Consider the following 22,635-nt stretch of genomic DNA (forward strand, 5'->3'; position numbering starts at 1 on the left):
CCTACCCTGCCCCCAAACAAAACAAAACAAAATTGAAAGCAAAACCACCGGGTCTTTTCTTCTGTGCTCCCTTATTGGTGTCTGGCCCCACCATTCACCCACTGTATAATCCAGGCATGTATGTACGGGGCATTGCCACCTACACACCCCCTTTACCCTCTGTTCCCAATCCTTTGGCCAGATCGTGCCACTGTATACCTTTTCTATACCCATTTGCATTTCTACATCTCACATGCCACCACCCTCATTCTGAGCAACAATTTTGCCCACTTAGCACTTTTTCAATAGCTTCCTAGTTGGCCTCCCCCATTCACTCTTGATCCACTGATTCTTTCTCCTCAGTTCAGAATGACACATTCAAAATGCAAATCTGATCTTCTTTTTCCCTCCCTCCCTCCCATGATTACAATCTTTCCATTGGTTTTTGTGGATCTTTGAATAAGGATCAAACTCTAACACAGTCTACAAGATCTCGCATGATCTGGCTCCTGCGGGCCTCTCCAGCCTCCGTCTCACACCTCTGTGCCCTTCAAACATGAAAATCCTTTTTTCACCTCCTGGAATGCATCTGTCCCCGCCCCCTGAATGCCATCTTCTCTTTTATCTGCTTAATTCCTACTTATCTTCCAGATCTCATTCAAATGTCACTTCCTGGAGGAAGGTATCCTGAAAATCCTAAACTTAATCAAATACCTTTGATACATTCTCATGGTACCATGTTCTTTAATGTTGTAGTACTTATATATGTTTGCAATTAAACACGTGTGTAATATTAGATTCAAGTCTCTCTCTTCAATGAAATTTTAAGTTCTGTGAACACTGCACTACACTTACTCCTCTTTTTCTTGGTTCTTCTCCCATCTCTCCCCTACATGTGAACATTTCCTAAGATATGGGTCTCCTCCCTCTTTTGACTCTCCACCCTTTTGACCAAAGGGATCTGTTTACTTCATAGCTTCAAAGCCTTTATCCTCAACCTCAATCCCTCCAAAGAGCCAGTTAGGCATCTCCAAGTAGTCCAGTGGTTTTGCAACATTTTGACTGCAACCAACACTTGGAACATTTCATATGGCAACTTACTACATAAACACAGGTAACAAATAATTTTCATGAAACAATACTGTCATTCTATCCCCTACCCCCATTTTATTTCATTTAAAAATAATTTATTTTTCATATAATTCCAAGACCCACTAATGGGTCATGACCTGCAGTTTAAAAACACACCATACAATCACATAGTACCAGATATTTCCATATGAACATTTCTCTACAACCTCAAACATAATATATCGATTTCCCAACTCATTTCTCAATCAAACTTCTGAGGAATATGATCATTCTCTGAGTCACTCAGGATCAACATGTTAGAGTCATTTTGGATCCTCCCTACCCAACAGTTGCTTTTGGTTCTTCCACTGCAATGTGTCACCACCCATTCTCGCCTTTCTATTCCTTCCATCCTAATTGTTACTGCAACTTGGAGCACTCCAGCAGCCTTTATAACTGGTTTTCTCCTGCCAGAATTTTCAAATAGAGGTGACATATGTTTGAATCACAAACATCAGGACAGAAAGTGATTCAACTCTTCAGTTCCATTTTGACCAACAAAGTAATATGTAAGGGACTGAAATGGATATGCCTTTATCTATTCACCAAACTCCTTAATTAACTTAATTAAATTTTAAGCCAGGCTGCCTCACGTTTCTATAAATCCCTATTACAGAAACCAGGCTCTGGCTTTGTAGCAGGCAGACTCACCCATGTCGGCAGTGACCATGGTGGACTGGTTTTCGGGGATGGAGACAGAGGTCTGGTCTTGGTCCATGCTTCGAGAGTCCTCGTTGACCTCTTGTTGACTCTGGCTGAGTTCTGATCGAAGTTCTGAGTACTCATCTTCCTCCCTGAGAAAAAAAAGGAGAGTTGGCCACCACTTACGGAGATATGAGACAAATCCCTAGAGAATATGCCATTTAAGGACAAGAAAAAAGACATTCAGAGAGAAGAGAGATAGATATCATCCCCCATAACCCCCTCCCCCCCCCGGGCCACTTGGAACACGGTTTCTTCAGGCCAAATAGGTGGTCCCATCTGTGGTCTGTATATGAAACCGAAAGGTTGCTGTGTCCACATACACACCCATATAGCTAGGAGAGTAATCTATCAGCCTACTAGAAACTTTTCCCCTTCAAAGATTTCCTGAAGAAATTAGATTTCTTCATCCCCTCAAATTCCAAGGTGAAAAAGGACTAGCGCTGATGCTACAGTGAGCAAAATAATTAAGACTCTGGTGGACAGAAACAGTGTTCCATTGCCTGGAGGGTCCCAATGGCACGCCTCCTTCTTGGAAGAGGACATGAGGAGGTACTGGGGCCAGAGCTACTGGAAAGCCAGCACCTCATCCATGCAGAACAAAATGAATGCTTTGAGAGGCATATGGATCAGCACGTCTAAAAAATACCACACTTAATTTCCCCAAAGAAAGTAGGTAGAGTTAGAGCATTGGAAAAGAGGACGGAGTGGGGAGAACAGTGGAAACAATGAGTGAGAGAATTCCAGTCAATGGTCTATTTCCTTCCATTTGCTAACAGGAAGACAATATTTAAATGCAGCTATGTTTCATTAGCACAAGAACATCCACCCCTTCTCAGCCCTTCATGGATCCCTCAAACTTTAGTTTCTGAATTAATTATGAGCAAGCTAAGAAAACTCAAAATTGTAGTATGTATTTCAAGGCACACCCATATTTCCTCTCCACACCACCCTCATCACTGTATACACACTGGACACAGACATGGAGAGAGCAAAGTTAACCCTCTTTGAAGCATTTATTTTGCAAGTGAGCTAGAAGAGAAAATTGTCAGTGGATTTAATTATGAGGTTGGAAAGCCCATGGGTGTCTCAGGCTGACATTCATTTTAAGTTTGTGATGTGTGTGTGTGTGTGTGTGTGTGTGTGTGTGTGTGTGTGTGGGTGTATGCGCACATGCAGAAAGTCTACAGTCTTGAGTTTGGGGCAGATCCAGATGGTCAGTGGTAATCATTTCTGGAACTTGGAGAAGAGGCAACTGCCATTTTAGGCTGGGAGACAAATCTATAAATTAGAGAAATGTGAAGATCTCTTCAGACTTCTTGGTTCTTTCAACAAATCACATCCTCCCAGGGAAGAGATTCAGCTGAGCCCCTACTTTATAAGGTATTCTTAATAAAAGCCACCCAAATCTAGATTAATGTTAAACAGATGTAAGCCCCCCAAATGTGCAAAATATGAAATAGAATGGGAGTGGTGAAGGCAAAAAGAAATAGGTTAATATTCTATGACTAAGTTAATTATTAGACACCTGCAAAACTAACAATAATTAGGAAATACAACATTAAAAAGTACTCTTAAGTTTGGTGTAGTTGATAATTGTGTCCTGATATATCAACTTTCTTTTCTTTTCTTTTTTTTATTTTATTTAATTTATTTTTTATTGCTTAAAGTATTACAAAGGGTATTACATATGTCTCCTCTTTTCTCCCGCCCTTGACAATCCCCTGGCCTCCCCTACCCTCTAGTGTTTTGTGTCCATTGGTTATGCTTATATGCATGCATATAAGTCCTTTGGTTGATCTCTTACCCCCCCTTTTGGCCCCCCTCCCCTCCCCGGACTTCCCACTGCAGTTTGACAGTCTGTTTGAGGCAGCTCTGCCTCTGTATCTATTTTTGTTCATAAGTTTATAATGGTCTTTATTATCCATGAATGAGTGAGATCATGTGGTATTTTTCCTTCATTGACTGGCTTATTTCACTTAGCATAATGCTCTCCAGTTCCATCCATGCTGTTGCAAATGGTAAGAGTTCCTTCTTTTTTACAGCAGCATAGTATTCCATCGTGTAGATGTACCACAGTTTTCTAATCCATTCATCTGCTGATGGGCACTTAGGCTGTTTCCAGATCTTAGCTATGGTGAATTGTGCTGCTATGAACATATGGGTACATATACCCTTTCTGATTGGTGTTCCTGGTTTCTTGGGATATATTCCTAGAAGTGGGATCACAGGGTCAAATGGGAGTTCCATTTTTAGTGTTTTGAGGAAACTCCATACTGTCTTCCAGAGTGGCTGCACCAGTCTGCATTCCCACCAGCAGTGCACGAGTTTCTTTTTTTAAACTGTTTTTGTTTGTTTTGTTTTAGAGAGATAGAAAGAGGAAGAGAGAGGGAGGTGGAGGGAGGGGGGGAGAGAGAGAGAGAGAGAGAGAGAGAGAGAGAGAGAGAGAGAGAGAAACCTCAATGTGAGAATGGAACATTTATCAGCTGCCTCCTGTATATCCCCGCGCTCCTTCCCCCCACCCCCCAACCTGGGCATGTGCCCTGACTGGGAATCAAACCAGTCCTTCGGTGCATAGGACGACGCCCACCCAATTGCACTACACTGGCCAGGGCTTAGCTCTCCTTTCAATCAGCACTTAAAATTCTGATTTCCATTAACAGGAAATTTTGTGTATGATGAATAAATTACCTTTGTTGCATGTCCAATGTAATCAGCATAGCTGAGACTGTTTTACAGCTAAGAGAGCCAGGTAAATGCTACTGCTGTATCTGTGGTATAAATGGCATATGTAAAGTCTTTAAAAGCCACCTTAAACCATCCTAGCTTGGCAGGTTCCAAAACATGTAGTGCCTGCCAAATCTTCTTTGTAAGGAATTACTTCTAGAGATTATTAGGATGAACTTTATAAAGGAGTGCACAGGGCAGGGGTGTGAAGGTGAATATGTGGAGGCTTGGAGAGGAATAAGTGGTTTGGTGTAGCTGAAACCGAAATGGGGTGCAGGATGGAAACATGAGGCTGGGGAGGGGGGTTCACTCAGGCCACTTGTTGATCAAAAAAAGAATTATTGTAGTGAAGATGTCAAATAATCAGGGTTAGATGGTAGAGATAAAGATAAAATGTGCGAGGCCTAGGGATTCAGGTTCCCAGTAAACATTGCCAAGATCTTGCATGGAAACATAAAATAAGCAGCAGGGAAGCACCGAAGGTCTGTATTCTTGACCGCATAGGGAGGGGCTGAGCACGTAAGGTTCTTCCTTATCCTATCTAATAAAAGAGAAACATGGTAATTGGCGTACGACCGCTACCCTTCCCATTGGCTAATCAGGGAGATATGCAAATTAACTGCCAGCCAAGATGGCGGCCGGCAGCTTGAAACTAACGTGAGGCTTGCTTGCTTCAGTGACGGAGGAAACCAATGTTCCCCACCTGCTTTGCCGGCCTCTGAGCCTGCAGTTTAAGAAACATTGTAACAAATATAGAAACTAAACAAAACCCCAGAAACCTGCTTTCAGCGAGGCCGGGATCTCAAAGTTGGAGTTAAACAGTGTTTTGATTATAGAACCGAAACAAATCAGATACGTTCTTTCAGCAGCAGAAGCCTCAGAGCTGGAGCCAGAGCTAAAGCTGGCCCAGAAAAAAAGAAAAAAAAGAAAAAAAGGAGCAGTTGGGAGCTTCAGTCGGCCTGAAAACAGCCCTCAGCCCCTTACCCAGACTGGCCAGGCACCCCAGTGGGGACCCTCACCCTAAAGGGTGTGTGACCAGCTGCAAACAGCCATCATCCCCTCACCCAGGCTGGCCAGGCACTCCAGTGGGGACCCCCACCCTGAAGGGTGTGTGACCAGCTGCAAACAGCCATCATCCCCTCATCCAGGCTGGCCAGGCACCCCAGTGGGGACCCCCACCTTGATCCAGGACACCCTTCAGGGCAAACCAGGCAGCCCCACCCATGCACCAGGCCTCTATCCTATATAGTAAAAGGGTAATATGCCTCCCAGCACCGGGATCAGCGGAGCCGAGAGGCCTCCCGGCACCGGGATCAGCGTGACAGGGGGCAGCGCCCAAACCCCCTGATTGCCCTGTGGCTCTGTGTGTGACAGGGGGCAGGGCTACAACCTCCCTATCCGCCCTGCTCTGTTTGTGACAGGGGAAGGCGCCCCAACCCCCTGATCAGCCCTGCTCTGTGCCTGATAGGGGGGAGCTCCCCAACCCCCTGATCGCCCTGCGGCTCTGTGTATGACAGGGTGCGGTGCCTCAACTCCCTGATCAGCCCTGCTCTGTGTGTGACAGGGTGCGGGGCCCCAACCCCCACCCCCCACAACAGGCCCTGCTCTGTGTGTGACGGGGTAGAGCCATAACCTCCCCATCGGCCCTGCCCTGAGTGTGAGAGTGGCGGCGCCCCAACCACCTGATCAGCCCTGCTCTGTGGGTGATAGCAGGCGGCGCCCCAAACCCCTCCCCCCCCACGGGCCCTGCTCTGTGTGTGATGGGGTAGAGCCATAACCTCCCAATCGGCCCTGCCCTGAGTGTGACAGTGGCGGTGCCCCAACCCCCTGATCAGCCCTGCTCTGTGGGTGATAGAGGGCGGTGCCCCAACCCCCTGATCTGCCCTGCCCTGAGTGTGACAGGGGGCGGTGCCCCAACTCCCCTATCGGCCCTACTCTGTGAGTGACAAGGGGGAGCTCCCCAACCCCTTGATTGACCCTGCTCTGTGCGTGACAGGGGGCAGTGCCCTAACCCCCTGATTGGCCCTGCTCTGTGCATGACAGGGTACGGAACCCCAACCCCCCTGATGGGCCCTGCTCTGTGCGTGACAGGGGGTGGTGCCGCAACCTCCCCATCGACCCTGCCTTGAGTGTGACGGGGTGGTGCCCCAACCCCCCAATCGGCCCTACCCTGAGCGTGACTGAGGGTGGCATCGCAACCTCCCAAATCTGCCCTGCTCTGTGCATGACAGGGGAAGGTGCCCCAACTCCCCAATCGGCCCTGCTCTGAGCCCGACCAGGGGCTGCACCTAGGGATTGGGCCTGCCCTCTGCCACCCGGGAGCAGGCCTAAGCCAGCAGGTCGTTATCTCCCGAGGGGTCCCAGACTGCGAGAGGGCACAGGACGGGCTGAGGGACCTTCCCTCCCCCCCGAGTGCACAAATTTTTGTGCACCGGGCCTCTAGTCTATATATATAAAAGGCTAATATGCAAAGTGTCTCCTAGGGAGTTTGACTGGGAGTTCAATCGCTTGCTATGATGTGCGCTGACCACCAGGGGGCGACGCGGAATGAAAGAAGGCCCCAGCCAGCAGCCAGAAGGCCCTGATCAGCCTTGATCGCTGGCCAGGCCTAGGGACCCTGCCTGTGCATGAATTTTGTGCACTGGGTCTCTAGTAGTAATTATAATGTATCTCACAGTACAAAAAAGGTAGCCCTGTGAGAAGAGAAGGCAGTGTTCTGTGTCACAGAAAATGAGGTATACGAAGGTTAAACCGAGCCTAAATATCAAATAACGTGCAACGCTGTTGTTTCTCCCACTGACTTTGGTAGAAGAAATCATGAGTTGCATATCTAAACATCATCCTGGGCATTGTTCCTGAAAGGAGGCTGGAATGTGGGACAGGGAAATGACAGTCAATTTGGGATTGCAGCATATGTAGGAGGCTGAGGCTAGGGGTTTTCTCTTCCATGTGTTATTGAGGAGAGTTCGTCTATCAAGAGCAAAGGAACAGGAAGTCAAATACACTCCAGCAGCCCATGGCAGTTTTACAAAGGCAACAATATGAGGTGTGTTTTCAGGGCTGTCTTGTGCAGCACTGAGTCACCAAGTTGGTAAAGACGTTTAGCTATTGACACAGCATCAGCATCTCAAAGTGACTTTATTGTTTGCTTACTTCTATTGTGGATATAGTAACTCTTGGCGAGTGATAACTTACTTCTTTGGGGGGAAAATGCCTCCCCAAAGAACACCAACTGTTAGCGTGGTGATGAAAAGGAAGAAAACATGAAAAGGTCCAAGAAGTAATCATATTAACGTCAAAAGTCAGAAGCTTGATGAACAGATACATGTGGATAATTATACACTATGGTGGTAGTTTCATAATTATGGAATTGCAAGGTTCTCAGGAACATAAAGGATCATCTCACAGGATTCTAAACGTACATTATTTCATTCACTGTTTACAAGCATTTGTGAAGTGCTTCCCAGCTTTTCTATTTAGAGTCGCCATAATTAGTGCTTTCTGCTGGCTTAAACAAAGAAAAAAAAAAAAACGCTTCTAAGGAGGCAGCCATTAGATTGTACACACACCTGGGTAGCTTGCCGTGGCAGAAATGTCACAGGCTGGCCAACTGGAAGGGATCTTAGAGACCATCTAAGCCAGAACCAACACCTTTGTTTTACAAAAAAGACAACCGAGGCTTCAAAAGACTAAGCAACGTACCCAAGATGATGCAACTAGTTAGTACCACAGCCTAACTCCTAAATTTAGTGCCAACAAAACACAACTCGAATATAGGAGCCTAAGGAAAACATTTTTTGTTGCAATTATTCAAAAAAATAATTTAAAAAATTGGAGAGAAAGAGAAGAGAGAGAGACAGAGAAACACTGACTTGTTGCTCCACTCACCCTACACTCATTAGAAGACTCCTGTATATGCTCTGACCGGGATCGACCCTGCAACCTTGACATAAGAGGACGATGCTCTAACCAACTAAGCTATTTGACCAAAGCTTGTTGCAGTTATTTTTAAAGATTCCTTCTCTTTAATGGCCAAGGGTAAAATGATCTAATCAGAAAAGGGGAAAAAAGTCAATGAAAGTATAATTCTTATCATGCTTTCCAGACCTCATGCTGAAGTACTGTGGACTCAGCAGCATTTGATAAAAATATTACTTCATTAGCAAAGCCCATATCTATTTAATGCGGGGGTGTGCATTCATGCCTTGTTGCTTGATCGGAGTGATTTGTGAACAAGACTCAGATGGACATCTGCTTATCTTGGCAACTGTCAGTCACCTATGTCCTTCTGAACCACATTCTGTTTTTTGTGTTTTTTTTGTTGTTGTTTTTTTTACAATTAAAAGTGTACTGCCCTGAAGTGACCATCATTCTTTTAAAGAGCAAAGATTTTTAAATATAAGGAGGAAATGTAATCCTTTCTGTTCTCTTACAGGATCTACAGCAGGAAATAAGTGAAGTCCTGATTCTTTCTACCTCTCCTAATTTTTTAATACAGCACAGAGAAGGCTCAGATCCATCTTTGGATCCTTTGGTGAATAACTGAACAAATGAGATTTTGAAAGGCTAGCCATCAACAAATACCAGCTTTAACAAGATGTGATATAGGATCGATATTCAAGAACTTCTAAATATGGATGTCAAACACACAGGAAGACAGGGAGAGAGAAATCTATCTTATTTTTCTGGATTTTTATTTCACTATATTTTACTTGTTAGGCCAGAAATTAATCAAAACAATATGTTTTGCTGGGAGATAAAGAGGCTTTGTTTACACTGTTCGAGATGCAGCAATGTGAAGCTAGACATATAGACACAGTGCACAGGTCAGTGTGTGGGTTGAAAGATCAGAAGGAAGGCCAGGTTCATGGTACGGGCCTGAGATCTCAGAGATCGAATTATGTTAGAGATGGAGACTTTGGATAGTATCTCATTCCCCAAATGAGGAAAATTTTGCAGACGAGGAAGTGGAATGGTTAAGTGCCAATGCGAGGTGATACAGATAGGATGGGTCAATGCTCTCTGGCCTGCGGTCATTCAGGGTGAAAGGTGTGAGGGACAGAGCCCAGGGTAAGAGCCAAGGTTGAGGATGGATCTCAGGGACAGAAGAGAAGATCTAGGACCTACAGGGTGCTAGAGCTTCCAGAAAGAACACACTAGAAAGAAGGATTTAAGGTCAAATGCTGCAGAAAAGGACCAGTAACAAGCAAAAGCCATGGGATTTTTCAGTTAAGGAATCACTGGTGATTTTTTTTTTTAAGTGTCTTAGCTCAGGTTACTGTAACAAAATACCATAGCTGGCTAGCTTAAACAACAGGAATTTATTTTCTTAGATTTCTAGAGACTAGAAGTCCAAGTCAAAGTGCCAGCATGGACAGTTTCTGGTCAGGGCTCTCTTCCTGGCTTGCAGATGGCTGTCTTCTTATTGTGTCCACACATTGGCAGGGAGGGGTGGGGTTGAGGACAGGGAGGGATGAAGTGAGGGTGAGATTGTTTTCTCTAGTGTGTCTTCTTCTTATAAAGTTGCTCAATCTTATAAAGTTCCCATCAAATAGGCCCCATCCTCATGACCTCATCTAAACTGAATTATATCCCAAAGGTCCCATCTCTAAATACCACCACATGAAGGGTTAGGACTGTAATATATGAATTTTGGCGGGAACACAATTCAGTCCATAGCTAAAGGAGTTTTGGCAAACCTTTTGGATTAGAAGCCAGAGAGCTTGCTTCAGCTCTCTCCCTGCCAGGTGAGGACACAGTGAGAAGGCCACCTTTCCCAAATGAGGAAGACAGCCCTCACCCTCACTGGGAACTGAACTGGCTGGCACCTTAATCTTGTCCTTCCCAAGCTCCAGAACTGTGAGAAATAAATTCCACAGTTGGTTAGGCCATCAAATCTGTGGTATTTTGTTACAGTAGCCTGAGCTGACTAATAATATACCTTTGTAAATCCCCACTCTGACTGCTTAAGTGTGGATATATCATATTTTACATAAACTATTCCCCTATTAATAATTTTCAGCTTTTCCAATAAATTCCTAAGTCAGACCCAGATTGAAGTGAAGGCAAGTCTGTAAGGTACCAGCATTGTACGTGACTATAATGATAATCAAATCTCTAGACCCTGGATATGCTAGGGAACTTAGAGTTTGTCCAAGTGTCTGGCTGCTACTGTACTGAACCTATCATAGAATCTCAGGACCTGAGGGCAAATGAATTTCCTGGTGTGCTGGGGGCTGGGGCGATGCCTTAGCCACTGGAGTTCAGAGGACAAGAAGAGCCTTGTCTTACTGGCCCACATGTCCGAATGTCTTCCAGCCCTTCAGGGAGGCCCCGCAAGGAGGGGTCAGCTCATTTACATAATGAAAACTGGCAGCATTTAATGCGACATCTGCACAGATGCAATTTCCCTTTAAATAAGAGGCACTAATAAATGTTTATGGTCTAGAAGCTCACTGCATTTTTACATGGAACACTTTGGCCACTATGTTCAATTTAAACGTCTGAAATTGCGTTTTCCAGGTGATGTGTGATGCATTTTTTTCACAACTCACTGAGCCCATTTGCCTTCATCTTCAAGTGTTGAAAGTGCAACATGTTTTAATGAGAATTACACATCTGCCAATTTACTCTGTCAGCCTCCTTTAAATCTGCTATAATCGTTTCTCTGGGCTGAAAAATTCCTCTCTGCTCAGGCATTGCTAACCTGCAATCACTCCGAAGGCCAGGATTCAATTTAAAAGTCTGGAGTTCTAAATTAGAATATGAAATTTATTATGTGGCTCCAGTTCAGTGTCAAGTTTTCCACGATTTTGCCCAGGAAACACAGGCCCATCAGTGCCCTCATCAAGTAGCCCTGTCATTACTCCGACTCCCAGAGTTGGAACAAAATGCATCCAAGTTTCTTCTAACGCAGGACTTTGAGAGGGAGAGTTTAAAGTAGCTGCCTCTAAAACTCTCATAAATGTGGCTTGTGCAAACATTCAGCAAACAAAGCTCTCTTTCTCCATAAAGACACGGGCCAACCATTTGCTTTCTTCAGGGCTGTTTCCTGCGCACAGGCAGGAAGATAACAGTTCTCATCCTTGGCTCAGTACATCACCTAAAGCGAACCTCTCCCCTTGAACAGCAGGGCAGACACCACGGGCTGTGTGTAGGAGACTCGGGGGCCAACTGATTGCCAAGCAAGGAAGACACAGTCCCTTCATATTAAGCCCTCACTTTTTCACTAGTAAAGGATCAAATCTTGTCCCCACCTTAGGAGTCTATATGAGGCTAAGCCAATGTTGGTAAATCAACTGGAGGTAAGCTCAAAATATTAGGTTATCTAGAAGCCTATGTTGTAAGCCTCACTCTGAAATCTCTCAAAATCCCCATGGAGGTCCACAGTTTACAGATGGGGAGCAGACTTGGTGTGCTAGGGATACTGGTCTCTCAGGAAGAGGGGCTCCATTTAGAACTTGTTATAAGCATCTCATTCAACTTCTGATTCCACACCCTTATCAAGAAACAGAGGATTCCAACCGCCACCCTTAAGCAGAACAGAATAATAAGGGGGAAGTGCGTGGCTAACAACGCAAAGAGAAACTACTTTATCAACTGTCTGTAAAAGTCTTAATTACAAATAAGACATCGTTGTAATTCACAGGGATGACTTCAACTCCAAGACCCAGGCTACAGTCCAGAGTGGCAGAGAGAAATCATGACCGGAGGCTGCTACCTGATGGTGGTGCCCTGCAAACGGTCTATCTTCTTGTTGAGCTCCGCAATGATGCTGTGGAGCTCCGTGATGCGCTCCTCGTATCGAAGCGTCGTCCGCTCCTGGACATCCTCATGCTCTCTCATGAGGTGGGACTGCTCACACTGGAATCAAGAGAACAAGAAAGAAATGGCAATGAATTGACATATCTATAGGCTAGTGATTGTAAGTTTTATAGCCTCAATTCATCACAACTTCAACAAAGAGCATGCCCAAGATAAAACATATGACTCTCACTGACCAGCAATCCCGAGAGACACATCAAAGTGCAATTTTACAACCAAAGAATCCTGAGTGGTATGACACCATTTCTTATTTGGCTGGTTCTCTGCAGGCCAGACTGGAAACTCCTGGAAGGCAGGGACTAGATGTTTCTGTGAAACAGCCGTGGCACCTGGCATACGGCCTGGGTCGCCGTGGAGATCAGGAAGTGTCATGGAATGAATAAACCACCATGTGTCACACTATTATGAAGGATGCTTTGCAGAAACAATGACAAAAGAGGCTGAGGAGCTTCCCTTGCTCACCATTTTTGGACTAAGAGGCAGCAGATGCTATAAAAAACATTTTTGTTGCCAGAGTTTAAATCCTAAGGAATCTATTCACCTCTTTCATTTCTCTCCCCATTCAGAACCCCCCACCAGTCACTGTGCATTTAATCTCATTTACATAATAATAGAACACTCATCAGTGATGGAACAAGGAGTCTAGCTTATGTTCCTATCTACTATGTTCAGCCCTGATTAATTTCCTGTCCAGTAGAGGAATTTTTATTTCATTTTCAGCAAGGTTTTCCTAAAGCCAAGAGCCATGTGTACTTGTCCACTTTGCACTTGCGGGGCTGGTGCAGGCAGGCAAGGGCAAGACTTCTCATCCACTACCTCCAATGTCCTCTCTCTTCCCTAAATCTGCTGAGCTCCCCATGGTGTGACGCAGAAGCTACTGGGCAGGGGTAAAAAGCTTTCAAAGACAAGTAGGACACTGCACTAAGTCCATCCCAATACTGAAACACAAGTGCTCAGCACAGGAGTCTGAGGTATACATTGGTATAAATTGTGGCAAGGACCACACTTCTGAAGAGGACCCTGAACAATGTCTTGGTCAGTACTAATGTGGAAACATCATGAGGGCTGCTCAGAGCTCCAGAAACAAGATCAGATGCAACAAGGTTGATGAACGCTCTATCACAGGTTTTTGTGAGAGTTACTCTCCGAGAAATTGTGATATGACTTTTGTTCTTAGAGACAACCTGAAACATCCAGTACTCTCCACTCAAAGTCAAACACACGGGAACTATGTGGAAGCACCGAGTGAAGCCATATCAACCTGGAAGCTTTCCTAAGCAAGATGAATCTACACCGGCCACACATACTCTTTCTACAAAGTTATGCCTTTTTCATCCACGACCCACCACACTTTAAAAGAAACAAGAAAAGTGCACAAAATGACATGTGTCAAAGACAGTATCTGTCAATACCCGAAAGAGCATATTTCTCTGGAATATACAAACAGCAGAATACTGTTCCTCTCCATCCAAGCAGAATATCTATGGGCTTTTGCTATTGGTCTTCACTCCTATCTTTAAAGTGTGTGTGTGTGTGTGTGTATCCATGTGTGTATAGTATGTACATGTGCATATGCAGCTCACCCTTATATGAAGGTCACTGCTTCTAGATCCTAAAATAATTACAGGATAAGCCTAGTCTAGCCTGAATCTTGTCTACACCATGGCTGTCCCCCCCCCCCCCCCGCCAGTGCCACCTCACTGGTTCTTCCTCTTTGGTTTCTATATTCATTTCTCAAGGGCTACAAACTACTGTGAACTGCTTCCTCTTACAAACTCAGCAAGCTCCCACTCTCCCTTAATTCCCCCTTATTCTTCCTTCTTTACAGTCTTTATAGGTCAACAGGCCATTAAGGCAGACAAAAAACTACAAAACCCACTTAAAAATGAAGAGGTGTAAGTGTTTATATAAGAAAAGAGCATATGACCAATTGGTAACCACCAAGACAACTCTGAGCATCCCTGTTGACTGTTAGGATCTACCCAAAAGGTAAAATCCCATGGGGCTGCCCAGGTTGCAGAGAGATCAGATGGGTGATGACCAGGCAACAAGAGCATATAGCTGGCATTGTGCCATCATCGCCCCTCGCTCTAACTGCGAAGACGGCCAGGAGGGTGCGATTATGAACAAGAGACAACAGGAAGCCTGATGATTCAGTCAGATGGAGAAGTGCCCATAGCTAAAAGGATAAAAAAGACAATGTATATTTGGAACTAAGGGGCTCATTTGGGAGTAACAACAAGACTATATTGGGGGAAATTTCTTAGATGATGGCAAATATATCTCCTTTACATTTCTATATTTTACCAAAATTATGCGTGTAAAGTGGTAGAAAGCCTCTGTAATTTTATGCTTCCTCTAAAACTAATAGGTATGTTTTGATTTCCCATGATATCTAAGATACTGTGCTAGGTGCCCTGGTTGCAGGGGTGGAGGTGGAGGGGGGAGGGAGTCACTATGATACCTACTTTGAAGGGAACTGTGGTCACAGCTTTCAGGTGGTCACACCTTCTCTACTGGACAATAAAACTATGGACAGAGTGAGGCTGGGAGTAGAAGAGATGGTGGAATGGTACCTGAGGATTCCTTTCCCCAGAAAAGAGAATACTGGGAAATCATCAAAACTCCTAGCCTCTATGTGGATGAATGATTGAGAAGACTTTATTTAAGGTCTCACCTGTATAAATCAATATCCCCGAGAGGTACCCCATTAAAAACCTCCCTATTCTGTGCACACTCACTATACGCAGCCAAAGGTACTTGAAATGCTGATCTCAACTTTAGTGAGAATCCCCTGGGCTTTCCAAGCCAGGGAGCGGGGGAAGTAGAGCCCCTCCCACAGAGCAGCAGTGCAGGAAGAAACAAGTCATCACCCGCAGGAGCCAAAGGAACCCAACAAAACACCCTTGTCAGGCCTCCCCTTAAACTGCACAAGAGCCAACCCCAGGAATGTGGCACTTCAGTGCAGGAGAAGAAGATGAGTGGGCGGTACCTGGGACAGACAAAGCCGCTCTGTGCACGCTGGGTGCCTTCCTGCCCTGGCGACCTCCCACACGGGCAGGATGGGCCTAGTAAAGTGAGACCGGATTCTGTCATCACACTCTAGTCCTGTTACTAATCAGAGCCTCTCACCACCCTGAGTTTCCAAGACCTGTGAGAGCATTTTAACCTAGGGTTGTGGGTATTTGGTTGGACAAGGACAGAGGCTAGGTTCAAGCTTGATCCCACACCTCCACGTAAGGTCACCTATGGCAGGTATCCCAGTAAAGCCTCATTCAAGAAGATAATACAATGATGACAACTATAGAGGAAAAAGGGGCATTACTTCTATGATTACCACTTAACATTTGCATGTTTTTTAAGTTGAAATTTAAGTATGTTATAGACATTTTAAAAAAATGATAAAAAAAAAATCCATACAGATCTCAGTGGGGGTTGGAGGGACAGGGGGAGATTAGCCAAAGAACATATATGCATAATCCATGGACACAGACAACAGCATGGGGAAGGCCTGGGGTTGGGCGGGGCTGGGTAGAGGGGGGCAAAAAGGGAGAAAATGAGAGACATCTGTAATATTGTCAACAATAAATAAAATAAAAATTATCCACCTACAGTAATAAAAGACAAAGATGCTAACTGACTGTACCTTCGCTACACCCACCAGTCAATCAGAAGAGTATGCAAATTAACCCAACAAAGATGGCTGTTAAATTTGCATACTGCAGGCAGGGTGGGGCAGCGCCATCCACCGCCTGCCCCAACCCCGGGATTGGGCCTGCCGTGTGCACGACCCGGGGTGGCCGGGCAGGCACCGCGGGATTGGGCCTGCCATCTGCCACCCGGGGAGCGGGCTTAAGCCAGGAGGTGGTTATCTCCCGAGGGGTCCCAGACTGTGAGAGGGCACAGGTCAGGCTGAGGGACACTCCACCCCCCCGCACCAGTGCACAAATTCTTGTGCACCAGGCCTCTAGTTCTTTCATAATCTATTAATACAATCCTTTTTCACAGGTGTTCATTTCTATCCAGTATTTTCTTATGTGGGGTGTGGGGTGCACATTGTGTAAGTATCAGCACCCCTGTAGTAGCCAGCAGGGCCTTCACCAAGACTGGTTCACCTCCACCCATGCACATAGTCAGGTTATACTTCCCTTAAAGCTTGATATGGCCATGTGACTTGTTTTAACCAATGAGGTGTTAGTGAATATACATCATTTTTTATTCAAAGCCTTTAAGAGCTAGTGTGGGATTTGCCCCATTCCCTTCCCCGGGCCATGGCTGCCTGGCAACGTTCCAGATGGTAGAGGCCCATCACCTTGGGAGGCTGGGCCAGGGCAATACAGCACAGCCTCCCTCCAGACCCAATAAGCTCCCAGCAAGAAGAAACACACCTTTAGTATTTTAAGCCACTCAAAATTTTGGGTTGTTTGTTGGTACTGCATATTCTGTAGATGCAATCAGTTTATAGATGAAAACAGACTGTCAAGTGGCCAATTTATTTATCACTAGTGGTCCAGTGCATGAATTCGTGCACACTGAAAGGAAATTAACTAGGAGAAATATTTTAATACCACTATTCACCCTTTCTCTATAATAGAAGTGTCAACCAAATTCATGATTGACAATGACAGATGGAAACATACGTGTGTGATTGGCACCAGCGAGAGCTTTGTATGTATTGCCCATGCATGAGTCAACTTAGCCTTTTATAGATATAGAACAAACTTGCTTAATTAGAACTGCTTTCTAATTTAGCTAAACTTTTTCCAGCCCAGTGAAGCACCCCAACTTCTCTTTCAGGTAATTGTCAGCAACACAGCAGTAAATATCAACACGAAGCAGATTATTATTGTAGATCATGCAGGGAGAACAAAGAGTAAAATATTTAACTGCAGCAGTGTTTGACTATATTCTGTGCAGTGAGAAAACCTGAAGTCATTTTCAAGATCCACTACTTCTTACTTCTTTTCAGTTGAGTCAAGTTTCTAAACTTTCTAAACCTCTGTTTTCTGGCTAATGAAAAGAAAATAGGATTCCACGAGTCTCCTATCTACCTACTCTAGGACTGTGAGGATTAAATGAAGTGAGGCATGGGAAAACACTTTACAGACATTTGGTTACAGTGTGAAGTGTTTCCACCTGGCTAAAGTGTTCCTGGGCTGAAGAAACTGTAAGGATGCTAGTGGTCGCTAGGGAGAGGAAGCCAGTTATTGCTACATGACGTCATTACCCAGATGGAGGGAAGGACACTCAGCATATTAGTCTTTTATATATATAGACTAGAGGCCTGGTGCACAAAATTCATGCATGGGGGTGTGTCCCTCAGCCCGGCCTACCTCCTCTTCAATCTGGGACCCCTTGGGGGATGTCCGACTGCCGGGATGGGCCTAAACCAGCAGTTAGACATCCTTTTCACAATCCGGGACTGCTGGCTCCTAACCACCCACTTGCCTGCCTGATTGCCCCTAACCACCTCTGCCCGCCATTCTGATTGCCCTTTAACCACTCCCCTGCCTAACTGCTACCCTGATCGCTCCCAACGCCCTCCCCTGTAGGCCTGATCACCCCCAACTGCCCTCCCCTGCCAGCCAGATTGCCCTCCAACTGCCCTCCCCTGCCAGCCTGATTGCCCACAACTGCTTTTCCTCTGGCAGCCTGATCGCCCACAACTGCCCTCCCCCGCTGTAACCCGCCTCCTCCGCTGGGACCCGCCTCCTCCGTGCGAGGCGGTGGAGACACCAGGACCAGCCTCCCTTGCGCTGCACAGAGCCGCAGGACCCCTAGGCCTCACTGCGAGGAGGGGCCGCCGGGCCCTGCCTCCGCTATGCTCTTAGCCATCTTGTGACGACATCTTGTGAGGGTGTGACGCCACCTAGGCTTTTATTTTATAGGATAATCCAGGTAACAAGCAGAAACCCTGTGAAAAACCCCTCTCCTTTCTGTTTATGGCATCAAGCAGTTGCAGCTTCAAGCTTTATGTAGCCACAATCTTTTCCTCCCTACTCCCTCCCAGCTCCCTAACCTGCCTCCTCTTTACAATCTGCCTGAAGATCTCAAGTGACAGCAGGGTGATCCCACCTTGTTTCCTGCTCTGAATCACTGCAGGTGAACCTCGGGAAATAGTGGGTATTATGCTTACAATACTAAATGAGAGCTAGGCAACCAGCAGCTCTCTCCTCAACTCCTTGGGAGCACCCAAACAGCAAAGCAGACAGGGAGGAGGTAATTAAAAGGGGAACTCCAAGTCCCTCCAGTTCCCACCAAGCCAGCTTCAGCCTCCCACCTGAGTCAATTATTCAGTGACAACTTTCCTGACAAGGAGTAATGGCGGCTTCTAGCAAATCTCACAAGGGAGGGATTATTTTCTTCTAACCATACGGAAATATCCCACACAATTTCAGCTGAACAAAGTTAAGAAATGATGTCAAATGACACACTACTGCTTTTTTTTGGTTATTATTGGTAATGGCACCCAGGGTTCTCCCTCCTCCCAGCCCATATTTCACTGTTGACTGATCCTATAGCACAGCAAAGCCAGAGAGCCCATGGCTGCAGCGTCTTGCCTGCCACGAGTTTCTAGAGGTCAGTATCGTCAGGAGTGTGGATTTCTCCTGCAACTGCAGACTTTCAATTTGAAAGGCAAAGAACAAAAAGACTGAGATTGCATATGATGAAATTTTGTTTTTCCTGAATGTCACTGGGAGTCAATACATATGCCCTAAACCCTTTCTCTAGGTTTCAGCTCTCCCATCATGATGATGAAGCACATAAAAATCTATAAAAATACTGTGTTTAGCCACACAAATTGATAAAATTGCCTAAATGCAAAATGTTTCATAAAAACAAGCAACAGACAAGCAATTATACAACCACCAAGAATAAAACCCTTTAGGCTCATCACTTCTCTGGGTGCAACCAGGGAGACAGCTGTGAGTCAGCCTTAGACGGGCTGGCCTGAGAGCTGAGCCCTCGTTGGAAAAACCCTGTGCATTGTGGTGATGCCAAGGAGCTTTATGGTTTTGTTAATGTTCTTCACTGGGTTTTATCTTATTCCACAGAGGCCACAAATCTTTAATCATCACATTAGTCTCAGCTGTCAAACCTGAGAGCATTATGAGCTCGGTTCTTGAAAAATGCAATGCCATCATTAATTTGTTAACCCTCTCCACCATGCTGTGGAGGGGGTCAGTACCACTTCCTTTTAAAATATGCTAAGAAGGAATGCTACTTTCTCAGGGTCACAGTGGATCGATCACAACGAACAGCTCACCCCCATTTTTAGTCCTTGCCCAGGTTCTCCTGAGGGAAGGTGGGAGGAACCAAGCCAACTAAACAAAGAGGCTCAGCTCGAACTAAAACGCCATCAATGAGCAAAACAGCTGGAGCAGTTAACCAAGGAAGAGCATAAACAAAGAGTGGAATGGGGGGTGGGATCCTGACAAAGAGAATGCATGTAAATGTCTCATACAAAAGAAAGAGAAAACACTCTCTCCATACATTTAATAGAAACAGCTTATATATTTTTCCTAACGGAATAGAAAACTCAGAAGACTTGCTTTCCAAAGACAGAGAGCTTAGAGAAAGTGTTCCTTATTACTGCTGACTAAATTCAAAGGAGCTTGTTTGAAATATCTCCTCTGTAGTAGGTAAAAAATGAAATAAGTTAAAGGAATGGTCAGTACTAAATAAATATCAAATATGCTGAAAGCACCATTGAATCAGTGCTATATACAGAATGATCTTTGCCAGTTTCCCATGAGGCTGCTCCCCATGAGACTGTTGTATGTTGGCCAAAATGCATGCACATGTTTGTGTACCTGTCTTATTTGGAAGGGTAAGGATGTTTAAACCAAATTACCCCGTGCCCCATCCCCACTCCCCTCCAGATCCCCTCTAGATGCTAAGGGTAACCTGGGCAGCTTAAGAGACAATACAGGATTAATGCAGCTATGGGTTCCCATGAAACCCAGATTCAAGTCCTGACTCCTGGTACTTTCTGGATACATAATCTTGGGCGAGATATTAAAATTCCCTAAACCTCAATTTCCTCATTTGCAAAATGGGAATGTTTAATAGTATCCATGCCAGAGGTCATTATGAGAACTCAGATAAAACATGTGGAATGTCTGGCATAAATAGAGATAAAGAAATGTTATAATTGTCACTATTGATACAAGCTAATATGATGTGATGAATCAAATCCCCCAGAAAGCTGTGATGAATAGACTCTAAGATGCTCCTATGAGTCTGTGTCTCCTTGTATTCAACCTTTGGGTGATACCCTCTCATTGAATCTGGGCAGGACCTGTGACTTGCTAACTAATAAAATGTTCAAAGGTGATGGGATGTCACTTCAATAATTACAATACATTATATAAGACTCTGTCTTGTGAGCAGACTTATTCTAGAATATTTCTCTGCATTGCTGCCTTTGAGGAAGCAAGCAACCACAACTCACACAATCACAAAGAAACAAATTCTGCCAATGAAATGAATGAGCTTAGAGGCAGATTCCTCCCCAGTCGACCCTCCAGATGAGCATTCAGCTCTGCCCAACACCTTGAGTGAAACTTGCAGAGGACCCAGCAAAGCCATGCCTGGGCTCCCAAAGCATAGAAACTGTGAGATAATAAATGTGCGTTGTTTTAGATCAGTAAGTGACAATTTATTACACAGCAGTGGAAAACTGATACAGAAGTGCTTTGTCTTCCTCATCATACTGGTTCTGGGCTCCTTTACTCAGCTCTCTTCCTTCTTCATCACTACTCCCAAAACTCTACAGACTGGTTGATCCCATGACCATGGATAATTAACTTCTCTTCTTCAGCCAGTTCCAGTGTCACCATTAATAATTACTCAACAGATACTGAAGCTCGTTTTGATTATTTCAAAAGAACACACCCAAGATTTAAATTTAACATTTTCGGTTTAATCGTAGCTCTGTAATATTTAGAGAGCTGGTAAACCTTACTAAAGCCTCAGAGCATAAATTTACATATGAACCTGTACTTCCAAAATCTGGTAAAGCCTCATTCTAACATAAATCATTTAGCAAGGCACATAGCACAGAAAGCATGGCACAGTCATTTCGTCGTTCTTATTTTTTCTTGCACAAATCTCACCTTTATAAAAGGTATGAGACTCTCAAGTTTGGCTTTTTTTTTTTTTTTTTGCATGCTCTCTTTCCTGGGCCCTAGTATCTGAACTGGGAACACATCTCCAGTGAAAGGAACAGACAGTAATTTTTAAGTATATTTAGGGTAAGAATGCAAACAAGCGAAAGTTAATTGGTGGCACTATGATGTGACTATTGCCATTAGGAGTAAAACCAACCATTAAAAACTATTCCATGAGAATGTCTTGATCATAGGTGAGTGAGAAGGGGGATGAATCAGTCCTTGACACAGCCCAGGAAAAGCTGTCCATGGCCTTTTTACTATCCTCTACACAAGCTGCTCTGTCTTTTTAGGCTTATAGTTTCAGAAATACCTTCCTGGTCACCTTTTAAAATCCAAGACGGTGGTACATGACAGTTTCCAATTAAAAGCATTCATAATTTATTTTCCTTTTAAAAAATAAGTCTCATTGGTAAGAACTATTAACAACAGCTGACTTTGCAGGGTTGTAAAGTAGAAAACACAGTCACTTAACTCCATTGTATATTTTCTTTAATTAAAAAATAACCCCTTTCTCAAAAAAACCCTTATGAAATAAAAGTATTAAAGAAGTTTTAACTCACCAGAGCCCACCACTGGAGAGCTATCTCTCCAGTTGATTTTCTATCACATTTTTATTACTTTTATAATCAAAAGGAAAATATTTGACGTAAAGTTTCTATCTAAGTGAAAACCGAAAAGGACACTGGTGGCCCTGCCTGGCTCTGGTCTAAGCTAGTCATTGACCTTGGGTAAGCAAGTTAATTCTCTGAGTAGCCTGTCAAATGTGAACATAGATGATCTTAAGTACAAAGGGTCTTTCCTCCTGACTCGAACAGTCTATGAATATGAGACACGAGGTTTCAAAACTTCCCACAGGTCATTCTAGAGACTGATGACTGCGGCAGCCTGGTTTTTCAGTCTCTCCAAATTCCCACATCAAAACTGACAGAGCACCTACACAGCACAATCAACCACTTAGAAACAAGGTACCCCCTTGAGCAACAGAACACAAGCAGGTAGAGACAAACCACCGCCCTCCACAAGACCTGAGTGGTGTCTGTGTGGGCAGAAGCACAGGGAAGGACTAGGATGGCAGGTCTGAGAACTGGAAAAGCCC

At 44.7% G+C, this 22,635-nt stretch overlaps 1 protein-coding gene across 4 annotated transcripts in view; it reads right to left on the minus strand.

The window, feature by feature from the left end:
- The window catches only part of MCC (MCC regulator of WNT signaling pathway), a 237,668-nt gene that overhangs the window by 72,527 nt on the left and 142,506 nt on the right, over positions 1-22,635 (minus strand). For all 4 annotated transcript variants that reach the window (XM_036308048.1, XM_036308049.1, XM_036308046.1 and 1 more), the window contains exons 3-4: positions 12,260-12,402; positions 1,762-1,904 (exon numbers count right to left, since the gene is read on the minus strand). In XM_036308048.1, coding sequence (XP_036163941.1) covers positions 1,762-1,904; positions 12,260-12,402 — 286 coding nt within the window. The remainder of the gene's footprint in view (positions 1-1,761; positions 1,905-12,259; positions 12,403-22,635) is intronic.

The sequence above is a fragment of the Myotis myotis genome, unplaced genomic scaffold, assembly GCF_014108235.1.
Source record: "Myotis myotis isolate mMyoMyo1 unplaced genomic scaffold, mMyoMyo1.p scaffold_m19_p_5, whole genome shotgun sequence".
Taxonomy (NCBI): Eukaryota; Metazoa; Chordata; class Mammalia; order Chiroptera; family Vespertilionidae; genus Myotis; species Myotis myotis.